General features: G+C 38.2%; 1 protein-coding gene across 1 annotated transcript; it reads left to right on the top strand.

The window, feature by feature from the left end:
- The first annotated feature begins 6,432 nt into the window (after positions 1–6,432).
- LOC129500062 (thymosin beta-15A-like) lies at positions 6,433–6,570 on the top strand. The gene has a single exon (XM_055310203.1). The coding sequence runs from the start codon at positions 6,433–6,435 to the stop codon at positions 6,568–6,570; it is 138 nt and encodes a 45-aa protein (XP_055166178.1).
- The last annotated feature ends 6,727 nt before the right edge of the window (positions 6,571–13,297 follow it).

Genomic DNA, 13,297 nt, shown 5'->3' with positions numbered 1-13,297 from the left:
AAAAGGGTCAACACCATAGTCTAACTGCCTGAAAGAGGATCATACATGACTCCCATCCAAATTCTACACATATCTAGGCTGCCTGCTGCAGTCCAAAGTCTCCATCCATGGCCTCCTTATTGGAAAGAGGAAATAAATAGTATCTGAAATAGTGCAGGGAATGAAATATGGAATAGAGAACAAGAAATGGGTGGGAAATATCAGAAAGGGAGACAGAACATGAAGACTCCTAACTCTGGGAAACGAACGAGGGGTGGTGGAAGGGGAGGAGGGCAGGGGGTGGGGGTGAATGGGTGACAGGCACTGAGGGGGACACTTGACGGGATGAGCACTTGTGTTATTCTGTATGTTGGCAAATTGAACACGAATAAAAAATAAATTTATTATTTAAAAAAAAGAAAACATGGAACAGCATGAGAAAAATCAACCTTCCATTTCCACTAACTGGAGAACCTGATAGCAAGGATGGTTCAATGTATGCAAGTCAACAGGATACATCACCTCAGTAGAAATTACTTCTACAACTTGGTTTTCTCATTGTTTGGCTAAATTTAATCCTAAAATTTTCAGTTTTAAAATTATGTCATTCTAAAGGAGTTGCTTTGCTTTTGCTTTTCTACTATGTAGAAACTTGAAAATTTTGAAACTAGAATAAAGGTAACAAAAGCATTCTGATGCCTTTTGGTTCTGGATTTATGGACCCATTTTGTGGCATCCACGGTTTTTTTTTAAAGCTCTGTTGCCAGTATTGGAAAGTTTACACATTTCTAATCTGGATTTCTAGCTTCTGTTTTTTTTTTTTCTTAAAGTTGGAAAGAACCACACTGGATCTGTGTTCACACATGGGGGAAAAACATGCTAGAGCAGGGGTTGGCAAAATACAACTAGAGGACCAAATCCAGCTATATGCCTATTTTTCCTACAGTTATGAGCTAAGAGACTTTATACTTTCAGATGGTTGAAAAAAATAAGAGAAATAGTGTTTCATGACATGTGGAAGTTAGATGAAATTCAAATACTAATACTCAGTTTCACTGGCACATAGCCACACCTGCTCATTTACATATGACTTATGTCTGTTTTCTTGCTACAACAGAGTTGACTAGTTACTACAGAGACTATATACAAGACTAGTTACTAGTTACTACAGAGACTGTACAAGATTGGATAGTCCACAAAACCTAAACTAACCTGACTATCTCATCTTATACAGAAAAACTTTGCCAAGCCCTAGGCTATAATGTTGGTACATGATTTCTTTTTTTAAAGATTTTGAGGGACGCCTGGGTGGCTCAGTGGTTGAGTGTCTGCCTTTGGCTCAGGGCATGATCCTGGCATCGTGGGATTGGGTCCCACATTAGGCTTCCTGCGTGGAGCCTGCTTCTCTCTCTGCCTGTGTCTCTGCCTCTCTCTCTCTCTGTGTCTTTCATGAATAAATTTAAAAATCTTAAAAAAATGAAGATTTTATTTGAGAGAGAAAGAGAGAGAACATAAGTGGAGAGGAGGGGCAGAGGGAGAAGCAGACTCCATACTGAGCAGGGAGCCCGACAAGGCTCCACCCCAGGACCTGGACATCATGACCTGAGCAGAAGGCAAACACTTAACCAACTGAGCCATTAAGGTGCTCCTGTTTTTCTCCCTCCCCTCATTTTTTTTTTTTTAGAATTGTAATGATTTTTTTTTCTTCCACCAAATTTTTATTCAAATTCTAGTTAAAGTACAGTTGGTTTCAGGAGTAGAATTTAGTGATTCATCACTTACATACAACACCCAGTATTCATCACAATAAATGCCCTCCTTCATCCTCATCAGCTTTTAACCCATCCCCCATCCAACTCCAATAACTCTCAGTTTTTTGTCTATAGTTAAGAGTCTATTTCTTGGTTTTCCCCGCTGCCCCCCTCTATGTTCCTTTGTTTTGTTTCTTAAATTCCACATATGAGTGAAATTATATGGTATCTGTCTTTCTCTGACTTATCTCACTTAGCATAATACTTTCCAGCTTGATCCATGTCATTGTATGTTCTCATTCATTTGGGGAATATGAATAATAGTGAAAGGGAATATAAGAGAAGGGAGAAGAAATGTGTGGGAAATATCAGAAAGGGACACAGAACATAAAGACTTCTAACTCTGGGAAATGAACTAGGGGTGGTGGAGGGGGAGGAGGGCGGGGGGTGGGGGTGAATGGGTGACGAGCACTGAGGGGGACACTTGACGGGATGAGCACTGGGTGTTATTCTGTATGTTGGTAAATTGAACACCAATAAAAATTAATTTATAAAAAAATAAAAAATAAAAAAAGATTTTATTTATTCATGAGACACAGAGAGGCAGAGACGTAGGCAGAGGGAGAAGCAGGCTCCCTGTGGAGAGCCTGATGGGGGGCTTGATCTTAGGACCCCAGGATCATGACCCGAGTTGAAGGCAGATGCTCAAACACTGAGCCACCCAGGTGCCCCAGCAAATGGAAAGATTTTATTTTTGTGGCTAAATAATATTCCGTTATTTATATAAATAAAATACTTCTGCACAGTGAAGGAAACAATCAACGAAACTAAAAGGCAACCTATAGAATGGGAGAAGATATTTGCAAATGACCTATTTGATAAAGGGTTAATATTCAAAATATGAAAAGAACTTATAAAACTCAACACTCCAAAAACAAATAATACAGTTAGTGAATGCACAGAATAGATATTTTCCAATGAAGACACACAGATGGCTACAGACACAAGATGCTCAACATCACTGATCATCAAGGAAAAAATATAAATCTAAACTACAATGAGATATCACTTCCCACCAGTCAGAATGGCTAGAATTAACAACACAGGAACCAGCAGATGTTGCCAATGTTGTGGGGAAAGGGGGACCCTCTTATACTGTTGGTAGGAATGCAAACTGGTACAGTCACTCTGGAAAATAGTATGGAGGTTCCTCAAGAAGTTAAAAATAAGCCAATGATTTCCTGTCCCTTTTTTTCACGATGCCTTCTTCTGTAATATAAATTTAGCTCATGCTGGCAATCACTTACTGGATTCCTCTGGGGCCAGATATATCCTCAAACAACTTGAGATTTTAAAGACAATTATGTAATGGACTTTTATGTAATACTAACAGAGGGGTTAGTATTACAATTAATAGGTCTACCGAAAAAAAATATGTGAACGATAAAGACTATAAAGGGTTGTTTTAGTTCCAGGTTTGTGTTGAAACCTAGTGAGTTCTAAAAAATTAACAACTATGTTCTTTATATGTTGAGCTACTTGTTTTCTAATCATTCCTGCTAATATCTTATCTTTTATTTTTGTGGTTTTATGCCTCACTTTTGATATATATATATATATATATATATACATATATATATATATATCCATCCATCTCTTGCCATATCTCAACTATTGGAAATATTCTGCTTTTCTAGCAACTTCTCTAGAAAGGAGAAAAAGATCTTATATAATTGGAACAAATGAGAGAGACAAGAAGAATTCATTGCCTGCCATCTTGAAAGAAGTAGAAACTAGAAAACATAAGTACCAAACTTCCTTTTTTGAGCTTTATTCCTTATGTTCTCAATAACAACACATTCCAAATGGCACCTAGCATAGTTCCGTATTGTTAAAGTAACGAAAAGTTCCTTGCTCTTATAGAATCAGTTGCTATAGCCCAGCTGAGTCTGGAGCTTCCATATTTAACTCAAAGCTATAAGGTTGAGAGTGTTATGACCTCATTCCCCAGACCGTGAAATGCAAGTTGAAAAAAATCTTAAGAGAACTGTGCCAACACTGTGGTGCCAAAGTGGCCTATCCAGAATAACAATACAAATGTATCAGACTCCAAATACCATGCCTTCAGCTATTAAGCTTTGCTGTACTTTCCCCTTCAAGTGTGTGTTGACTGCACACTCAAATCAAAACTCCTACACGATAGGCTTGTTTAAGCTGACTTGTTGTGACTCAGGAGAACAATCTAGATGGAGCAAAGCATCACATAGTATTTTTATCCCATCATTAATCAGTAGGTTGTTAAATAAGGTCACTTTTTTCAGTTTCTTGCTACTAAGGAGGAATGAGGCAATTTCTTCACATGCACCAGTTTGCAATCTCATCAAACTGTATGAGGAATTCATATAAAGTGAGGATGCTCAGTTTTTCAAGCTATTCCTCTTTTAGGTAAATTAGCCCTAACCAAGTCAGAGGACAACTACTTAAAACAGGCAATAAATGGATCCCCCTGCTTCTAATCTTGCCCTACCCCAGTTCTCAAAGTTCACATTAGGGTATGTTTGAAGATTTAAGGGTTGTGAGTAGGTGGACCCATCTTCACAAAGCACTCATTGCTATGCCAGAGATCTACGTAAGGAATCAGCAACTCACTTGCTCAAGACAACCGAGCTTGCCATCACATTTACAATGACTTGTGATTTTTTCCCTATAGCCTATGATGTCCTGCATGATCTGGCTTTTGACTACCTGACTTTGTCTAACTTTCTACTTGTGACTCACTCTATACCATACTACCTAGTCTCTTCACTCTTCCTCAAATCCTCCAAGCACGTTCCTGCCTTGTCACTTCTGCTCTTGCCTTCATCTCTGCTTAACATGTTTCCCCCAGGTATCTGCATAGTTAGCTGTCTCCCTTCATTTAGCCTGTCAAAGTTCACTTCTTTAATGAGGACATTACTGACCATCATACATTCAACTAACAAATACCATCTACTATATTTATACATTGTGCTAGGTTCCTAGGATATAGCAGAAAACCAGAAGAAATAGAATGTAATTCTAATATATAGACTGCTTGGCCACATCACCCACCATTTACTTCAGTGTGGATGGCACTGGAAGGTATTATGCTGAGTGAAGCAAGTTAATTGGAGAAGGACAATCATCATATGGTTTCATTCATACGGGGAATATAAGAAACAGTGAAAAAGATTATAAGGGAAAGGAGGGAAAATAAGTGGGAAGAATTAGAGAGTGTGACAAACCATGAGAGACTCCTAACTCTGGGAAATGAACAAAGGGTAGTGGAAAGGGAGGTGGGCAGGGGGATGGGGTAACTGGGTGATAGGCACTGAGGAGGGCATTTGATGGGATGAGCACTGGGTGTTATACTATATGTTGGCAAATTGAACTTCAATAAAAAAAAATAGCAATGCTTTTACCTCCAAGAATGGCATTGTATTCCCCATTCTTCTGACCTGCTCTTTCTTGATAGCATATTTCACCATCTAACTATATATGTTTATATGCTTGTTTTGCTTACTGGCTTTCCTCAAGTACAGCATAAGCTCAAATAAATATATGTATATAAAAATACATAGAAATAAATAACCAAGGAACACAACAGGGATGTCCACTCTCACCACCATTGTGCAACATAGTACTGGCACCTCTAACCTCAGCAATCAGACAACAAAAAGAAATATAAATTGGCAGAGAAGTAGTCAAATTCTCACTCTACACAAATGACATGATACTTTATGTGGAAAACCCAAGACTTCACCCCAAATCGCTACAACTCATACAGCAATGTGTCAGGATATAAAAATCAATGCACAGAAATTAGTTGCATTTCTACATACTACCAATGAGACAGAAGATAAAGAATTGCTCCCATTTACAATTGTACCAAAAATCATAAGATACCTAGGAATAAACCAAACCAAAGAGGTAAATGATCTGTACTCTAATACTACAGAACACTTATGTAAAAAATTGAGGAAGACACAAAGAGATGGAAATATATTCCATGCTTATGAATTGGAAGAATAAATATTGTTAAAATGTCTATGCTACCCAGAGCAATCTATACATTCAATGCAATCCCTATCAAAATACCATTGACACTTTTCACAGAGCTAGAACAAATAATCCTAAACAGCAGGGTACTGGCCCCCAAACAGACACATAAATCAATGGAACACAATAGAGAACCCCGAAATGGGCCCTCAATTCTATGGGCAACTCATCTTTGACAAAGCAGGAAAGAATATCCAATGGAAAAAAAGACCACCTCTTCAATAAATGGTGCTGGGGAAAATTGGACAGCCACATATTGAAGAATGAAACTCAATCATTCTCTTACACCATACACAAAGATAAACTCAAAATGGAGGAACCACCTAAATGTGAGACAGGAATCCATCAAAATCCTAGAGGAGAATACAGGCAGCATCCTCTAGGTGTAAAGCTTGTGTAATATAGTACTGAGTTGTCCTATGGAATAGTATAAAGTCAGAAACTGAAGACTGACAGAAGAGCATGATTAAATAGATCTATTGTAACAAGGCTGCATATTAGAAATTCAATTAAATTCAAGCTTTCAAAGAACACTTAACAGAACCTCATCCTGTAGGTAGAGCGCCGTTGGTCTGAGGTTCGGCTTTCATCTGTCTTCAAGCCATCAGTCTTTCTTTTAGTCAAGATGAGTGATAAGTCAGACTTGTCTGAAGTGGAGAAGTTTGACAGGTCAAAACTGAAGAAAACTAATACTAAGGAAAAGAATACTCTTCTCTCAAATGAAACCATCCAGCAGGAGAAAAAGGGTGTTCAAATTTTGTAAATGGGAATCTCCTCCCAAGAGCAGATTTCAACATTTCCTGAGTGTCTCAGTTTGGGGCTTTTTCTTTTCTAAACCTATGTGCTTGTAGAAATTTTAGGCATCTTCTGATGTCTTCACACCCATGCTCCCTGGCTAAGAGGTCAGGAGTAGCCTATGTTCCCTTATATTCATTTTTAAACTTTCCATTAATGCATAAATTCCAGGTGGCAAACGTTGTCAATAATCCTGCCATTGATGACCTTATTGTATGAAGTCCTTTCACCTCCTAAAGGATGTTACTTTTAACCTTCTACAATGGGTGCCTCCATTGCTCCATAACTTTCATGAAGCGGCATGTGTTTGCAGCTTCTCACAGTTTATTTTCATTTCAAATGTAGCAATAAAATAATAAATGAAGTAAAAGAAAAACCCCAAACAAAGAACAATAGCTCCTATGGCAAGTTTTAGGAAAATTGAAGTTGCCTTGGGATCCCTGGGTGGCTCAGCGGTTTGGCGCCTGTCTTTGGCCCAGGGTGCGATCCTGGAGTCCCGGGATTGAGTTCCGCGTCGGGCTCCCAGCATGGAGCCTGCTTCTCTTTCCTCCTGTGTCTCTCATGAAAAAATAAATAAAATCTTTTAAAAAATGAAGTTGCCTGAGACTAGTGTTTTTAAAATCTCTCCACTTCCTTAAACACATCACTAGAAGGAAGTTAATCTGTTCAATGCTGGCTGTTTGTACAGGACAGATAAGTGCTTTTGAATCTTGGTTCCGGGGTGGTTTTCAGTGAATATCAGTTTATTATGCAATGATGAAAGTTAAGTTCAATGAAGTCCATCCCTCCCCCTAAATCCCAAGTTACTTCCCTCCTTTGGCTTCTATTTTTACACCATCCTCTTTGAACTTCCTCCTTGGGACTCAGATTCATCTTAAAAGTTGAAATGGGATGCAAAACCCACACAAGATTTCAACAAGGAAAATCAGTGCAGAAATATCCTGAGTCATGTGGCTGAATAACTGAGGACCAGCCAGCTGGACACTCTGAGCTGCTCTGACCAGACCTTCTCAAACATTGTTGCCAAGAGGAATCACTTGAGTTCTTAAAACTCCTGTTCAAGTTAAATACAAAATTGAGGCCAGACTTAAAAATTCCCTGGGCAAATTCAACACAAGGAACAACAGGTGTCAGTGATACTGTAGAGAAACAGGAATCCCCTTACACTGTTGGTGGGAACGCAAACTGGTGCATCTCACTCTGAAAACAGTATGGAGGTTCCTCAGAAAGTTAAAAATAGAGCTACCCTATGATCCAGCAATTGCACGACTAGGTATTTACCCAAAGAATACAAAACTACAGATTCAAAGGGGTACATGTACACTGATATTTATAGCAGCATTATCTGCAATAGCCAAACTATGGAAAGAGCCCAAACGTCCATTAACTGATGAATGGATAAAGATGTGGTGCGCGTGCACACGCGCCCCTCCCCACACGCTCTGGAGTATTATTCAGCCATCAAAAAGAATGAAATCTGGCCATTTCCAAGGATGTGGATGGGTGGAACTAGAGCATATAATGCTAGGTGAAATAAGTCAGTCAGAGAAAAACAAATGCCATATGATCTCACTCATGTGGAATTTAAAAAACAAAACAGATGAACCAAGGGGTAAAAAAAGAGAAAGGCAAACCAAGAAACAGACTCTTAATGATAGAGAACTGGTGGTTACCAGATGGGGAGATGAGTGAAATAGGTGAGCGGGTTAAGGAGGGCACTTGCGAGGAGCACAGGGTAATATACGGAAGTGTTAAATGACTACGTTGTACATCTGAAACTAATTTACACTATGTTAACCAGAATTAAAAACCTTTTAAATAAAAATACAATCTTATTAAAAAGAAAATTCCCTGAACCAAAGAAACCATTTAAACCACATGATCTGGGATCCCTGGGTGGCTCAGCGGTTTAGTGCCTGCCTTTGGCCTAGGGCATGATCCTGGAGTCCTGGGATCGAGTCTCACATCAGGCTCCCTGCATGGAGCCTGCTTCTCCCTCTGTCTGTGTCTCTGCCTCTCTCTGTGTGTCTCTCATGAATAAATAAATAAATAAAATCTTTAAAAAACTACATGAGCGAAACTAAATCTACCTTATTTCATGAGCATAAGTGAAACTTATTTCTGATAAATACCTGATAACCATAAAAGAAACACATATGGTTACTACACTTATGATGAGTACTGAGTGATGTACAGAATTGTTGAATACTGTACATATGAAACTAATATAACATTGTATGTTAATTATACATCAATAAAAAATGAAAGTTAAAGAAGAAACTTAATTTGTCTTCCTAAAAATGTGTAAGATAATCACTTTGAAACAATCACCTGCCATCTGCAAAACCCCTCCATAATGACCAATGCTGTAAAGGTAAACAACCTCCTTGTTTTCACTTTATAAGCTGTTCAGTAATGTCATGCCTGTGGGCTTCTTTTTTTTTAATTTTTTTAAATTTATTTACGATAGTCATACAGAGAGAGAGAGAGAGGCAGAGACACAGGCAGAGGGAGAAGCAGGCTCCATGCACCGGGAGCCTGACGTGGGATTCGATCCCAGGTCTCCAGGATCGCGCCCTGGGCCAAAGGCAGGCGCCAAACCGCTGTGCCACCCAGGGATCCCGCCTGTGAGCTTCATATTAGTTCACAAACCATCCTTAAATGCACAATAAGCTCTTACTAAATACTATTTTACTGATCTGGTGATTTTAATTTTGCTATTTCTGGGTTTTATTTTTTACAGCCCATGCCCAGAAAAATCCATACCTCTCAAACAAGAAACTTTGGAAGCTGGATCCAGGAATTCATGTTTTGTTATCATTCCCCCAAATGACTTTAACATGCAGCCAAAATTGGGAGCCAGTGCCTTAGAACACCATTGAGCATCCCTAGAAGTAGAAAAGCTGTATCTCACCCTTAAAGCATCTTATCTAACATTGCACACACCAAATAGAAAGCCACAGAGAGAGTTTCTGGTTAAGAAAAACATGAAAAAAATTATGAAAATTGGAGAATTTCAATAACAACATAAATAACAGGATTTCAAAATCAAAAGAAGCAAACTGGCAAGAATGGTAACTCACCAACCCTGATACCAAGTCTCCTGGGCCAGTTCCTAAACCAAGCAAACCAGGAAGTGGGAAGAGAAAATCCATGCTCACCAAGGAGAGGCTGGTTAATTCCTACCTTTTTATTGACTTCCATAATGGAAGGGAAACACTGCTTCACTTGGGCTTTTGTGCCTCAAGTGTTTTTCTCCATGTAGACCTTTCTTCTCAGGTCTGATTATGAGATGGTCCAGACCCAACTTGTGATATTGGAGCTCTTGGAGCATCTGGCCAAGAACCCGCCCCCCGCCCCCAGTAATTGATTGGGGCAGTGCCAAATCTTAACTTCAGATAACCGTACATACCATGAACTACATAAGGCAAACACTCCATGCAGTCTACATCAGGATCTGGCAAGGACCTTTCTAATATAAGTGATTGTGGGATGATGTGATCGTGGGCATGTTTACCAGGTGATAGGATTCATGGAAGCACTGCCAAGATCCTAAACCCCTGAGGGCCCCAGATTTGTTTTACAGCTGGAATCAGTGATGCTCAATGATCTCATGCTCAATGATGATCTGCTCCCACCTGCAGGCACCCTGCTTTCATCAGCAGGCAGTATGCTCTGGGTGTGACTGGTAAATGTAACTTTTTATATTTCACAGATTAAAGGGGAAAAATATGATCATCTTAAAGGATGAAAAAAAGATAAATCTAGGAGATTCCATGTCTATTCATGCTCTTAGATGTATCTCTGTGAATTAGGAAAGAAAGGAATTTCCTTAACCCATTCCAAGAGTGTTCCAAAAAGGCAGCCAAAACCTCTTAATAGAAAAATGATGACAGAAAGTCTAATAAAAGATTATATGCCTTATTGGACAAAGTATGAATTTTTATTGATAGACATAAAAATATAAGAAATGAAGAATTATGTTAAGTTATTGTTTAGGAATGATCATTATTATAAAGATATTAATACTCTCCATATAGATCTTTATATTCAGTACATCATTAATAAAATCCTAACAAAATTTTTATTTCAAAATATAATTCTAAAGTGTATGTGGAAACAGATGGGGTTAGTGTAAACCAAGCTACTCCCACAGCATAGCAAAGCTTGGGGAGGGGATGTTGATTGAATTGCACTTACATTACAAAGATTTCATGTAAAAGGTATAGCACTTATCCTCCTCTTCCTCTATGTTCATCTGTTGTTTCTTAAATTTCACAAGAGTGAAATCATATGATATTTGTCTTCCTCTGACTTATTTTGCTCAGCATAATACTCTCTAGTTCCATTCACATCATTACAAATGGCAAGATTTCATTCTTTTTGATGACTAATATTCCATTGTTTATATACACCACATCTTCTTTATTCATTTATCCGTGGGAGGCAAAACGTAAGAGACACTGAACTCTAGGAAACAAACTGAGGGTTGCTGGAGGGGATGGGGAATGGGGTGACTGGGTTGATGGGCATTAAGGAGGACATGTGATAGAATGAGCACTAGGTGTTATATGCAAATGATGAATCACTAAATTCTATTCCTGAAACTAAAAATACAGTATATGTTTACTAAATTGAATTTAAATAAGGAATAAATAAAATCTATAGTAATTAAGACTTATTGGCACATGGCTGGACAAATAAATCAATGGAATAAAAGACAGAGCTCAGAAGAAAGGCAATCAATATAAAAAGTTGCTTCATAACAGATTGTTGTGCAGTGAAAAAGGTAAACTATTTAATGGAGCTAGTACTTTTTCAATGAAAATTGAAAAAAAAATAGATCCTTTCTCCCTATCCTGGAGAAAAGCAATTACAAGTGGATGGACACTTCTGTGTGAAAAGCAAAACTATCATATATAAGAAGACAACATAAAACATCTCTATGGTTTGAGGTAGGGAGTGATTTATTTTTAAATAAGTTTCCAAGTTTACCCATCATAAAGTAAACCCACATAAGTGTTATTTCATCAAAGGTAAAAACTGTTTGGCAAATGACCCTGTGGTAAAGAAAGAATCATACAAACCACAAACAGGGAGAAGATATAATCATACTACATTACTGGCCAGGCAGCATTATCAGAATACATAAGGCACTTCTACCTGCAAATAAAAACAGAAAATAACCAATAGAAGTAGAAGCAAAGCAATCAAAAGGCATTTCACAACACAGGCAAAAAAATGGCCCATGAATGTGAGAAAACTGCTGAACTTCATTGGTAAATTTGCAAAGGCAAAGGGAAGCAATAGTGAAACACCCAATATTTGGCAAGTATGTTAAAACACTCAGTCATTCATTTGGGGAATATGAATAATAGTGAAAGGGAATATAAGGGAAGGGAGAAGAAATGTGTGGGAAATATCAGAAAGGGACACAGAACATAAAGACTCCTAACTCTGGGAAACGAACTAGGGGTGGTGGAAGGGGAGGAGGGCGGGGGGTGGGGGTGAATGGGTGACGGGCACTGAGGGGGACACTTGACGGGATGAGCACTGGGTGTTATTCTGTATGTTGGTAAATTGAACACCAATAAAAATTAATTTATTAAAAAAAAAGGCACTTGTTGGCAGGAGCCCTGGGTGTTATATGTAAGTGATGAATCACTAAATCCTATTGCAACCAATACTATACTATATGTTAACTTGAATTATAAAATAAAATAAATAAGATAAATAAAATGTTAAAATAAATAAATAAATAAAACACTGAGTTATTGGTGGTGAGCAGAGATGTGCAGCCATGGGGATATTCACCTATGCCTGATAATAATATAATTTGATCAAAAACATTTGAAAACAGACATAGGGAGTAATCTGTGCATTCTCCATGACCCAGAAATTCCACTCTTAAATAATTCAACATTCTGGCACATGTGAACTAGGGGATATGTTCAAGAAAGTTAAAAACAGCATCGTTCTTAGCAACAATTGAGAAACAAAAACTATCACTGATAGAATGGATAAACTGCATATATTCATACACTTAGATATAAGTGGGGATGCCTGCCTCCCACAGATATATTAAAAATATAAGTGGGGATCCCTGCATGGCATAGTGGTTGAGTGTATGCCCTTGGTTCAAGTCATGATCGGAGTCCTGGGATGGAGTCCCACATCAGGCTCCCTGCAGGGAGTCTGCTTCTCCCTTGGCCTATGTCTCTGCCTCTCTCTCTGTGTTTCTCATGAATAAATAAATAAAATATTTTTTAAAAATTAAAAAAATAAATGAACCACAACTAAAATAAATTTAACATAAAAAAACCTCAGGAACATAATGGTACATGAAAGAAGGAAGTCACAGAAGGATGTATGCACTCTAATTTAAAAGCAGGGAAAAATACATGTATCTCTTCAGGGAACATCTATCAGAGAAAAAAATTAAAAGAAGGTTGAAGAGAAAAACTGACACCAAATTCATTTCAGTTGGGAACTATTGAAGATGGAAAGGGCATGCAATTGAGGCTGGGTAGGCAGAAAATACAAAGGTTCTTATAATGTCTATTTCTCTTTTTTAAAAAAGATTTTGTTTATTAATTTATGAGAGATAGAGAGTGAGTGGGAGGGGAGAGGGAGAGAGAATCTAAAGCAGGCTCCAAGCTGAGCTCAGAGCCAGACATGGGGCTCGATCATTATGA

Source organism: Nyctereutes procyonoides, unplaced genomic scaffold (assembly GCF_905146905.1).
Source record: "Nyctereutes procyonoides isolate TBG_1078 unplaced genomic scaffold, NYPRO_anot_genome, whole genome shotgun sequence".
Taxonomy (NCBI): Eukaryota; Metazoa; Chordata; class Mammalia; order Carnivora; family Canidae; genus Nyctereutes; species Nyctereutes procyonoides.
Note: the sequence above shows the minus strand (reverse complement) of the source record. Positions and strands in the feature narration are given on the sequence as shown.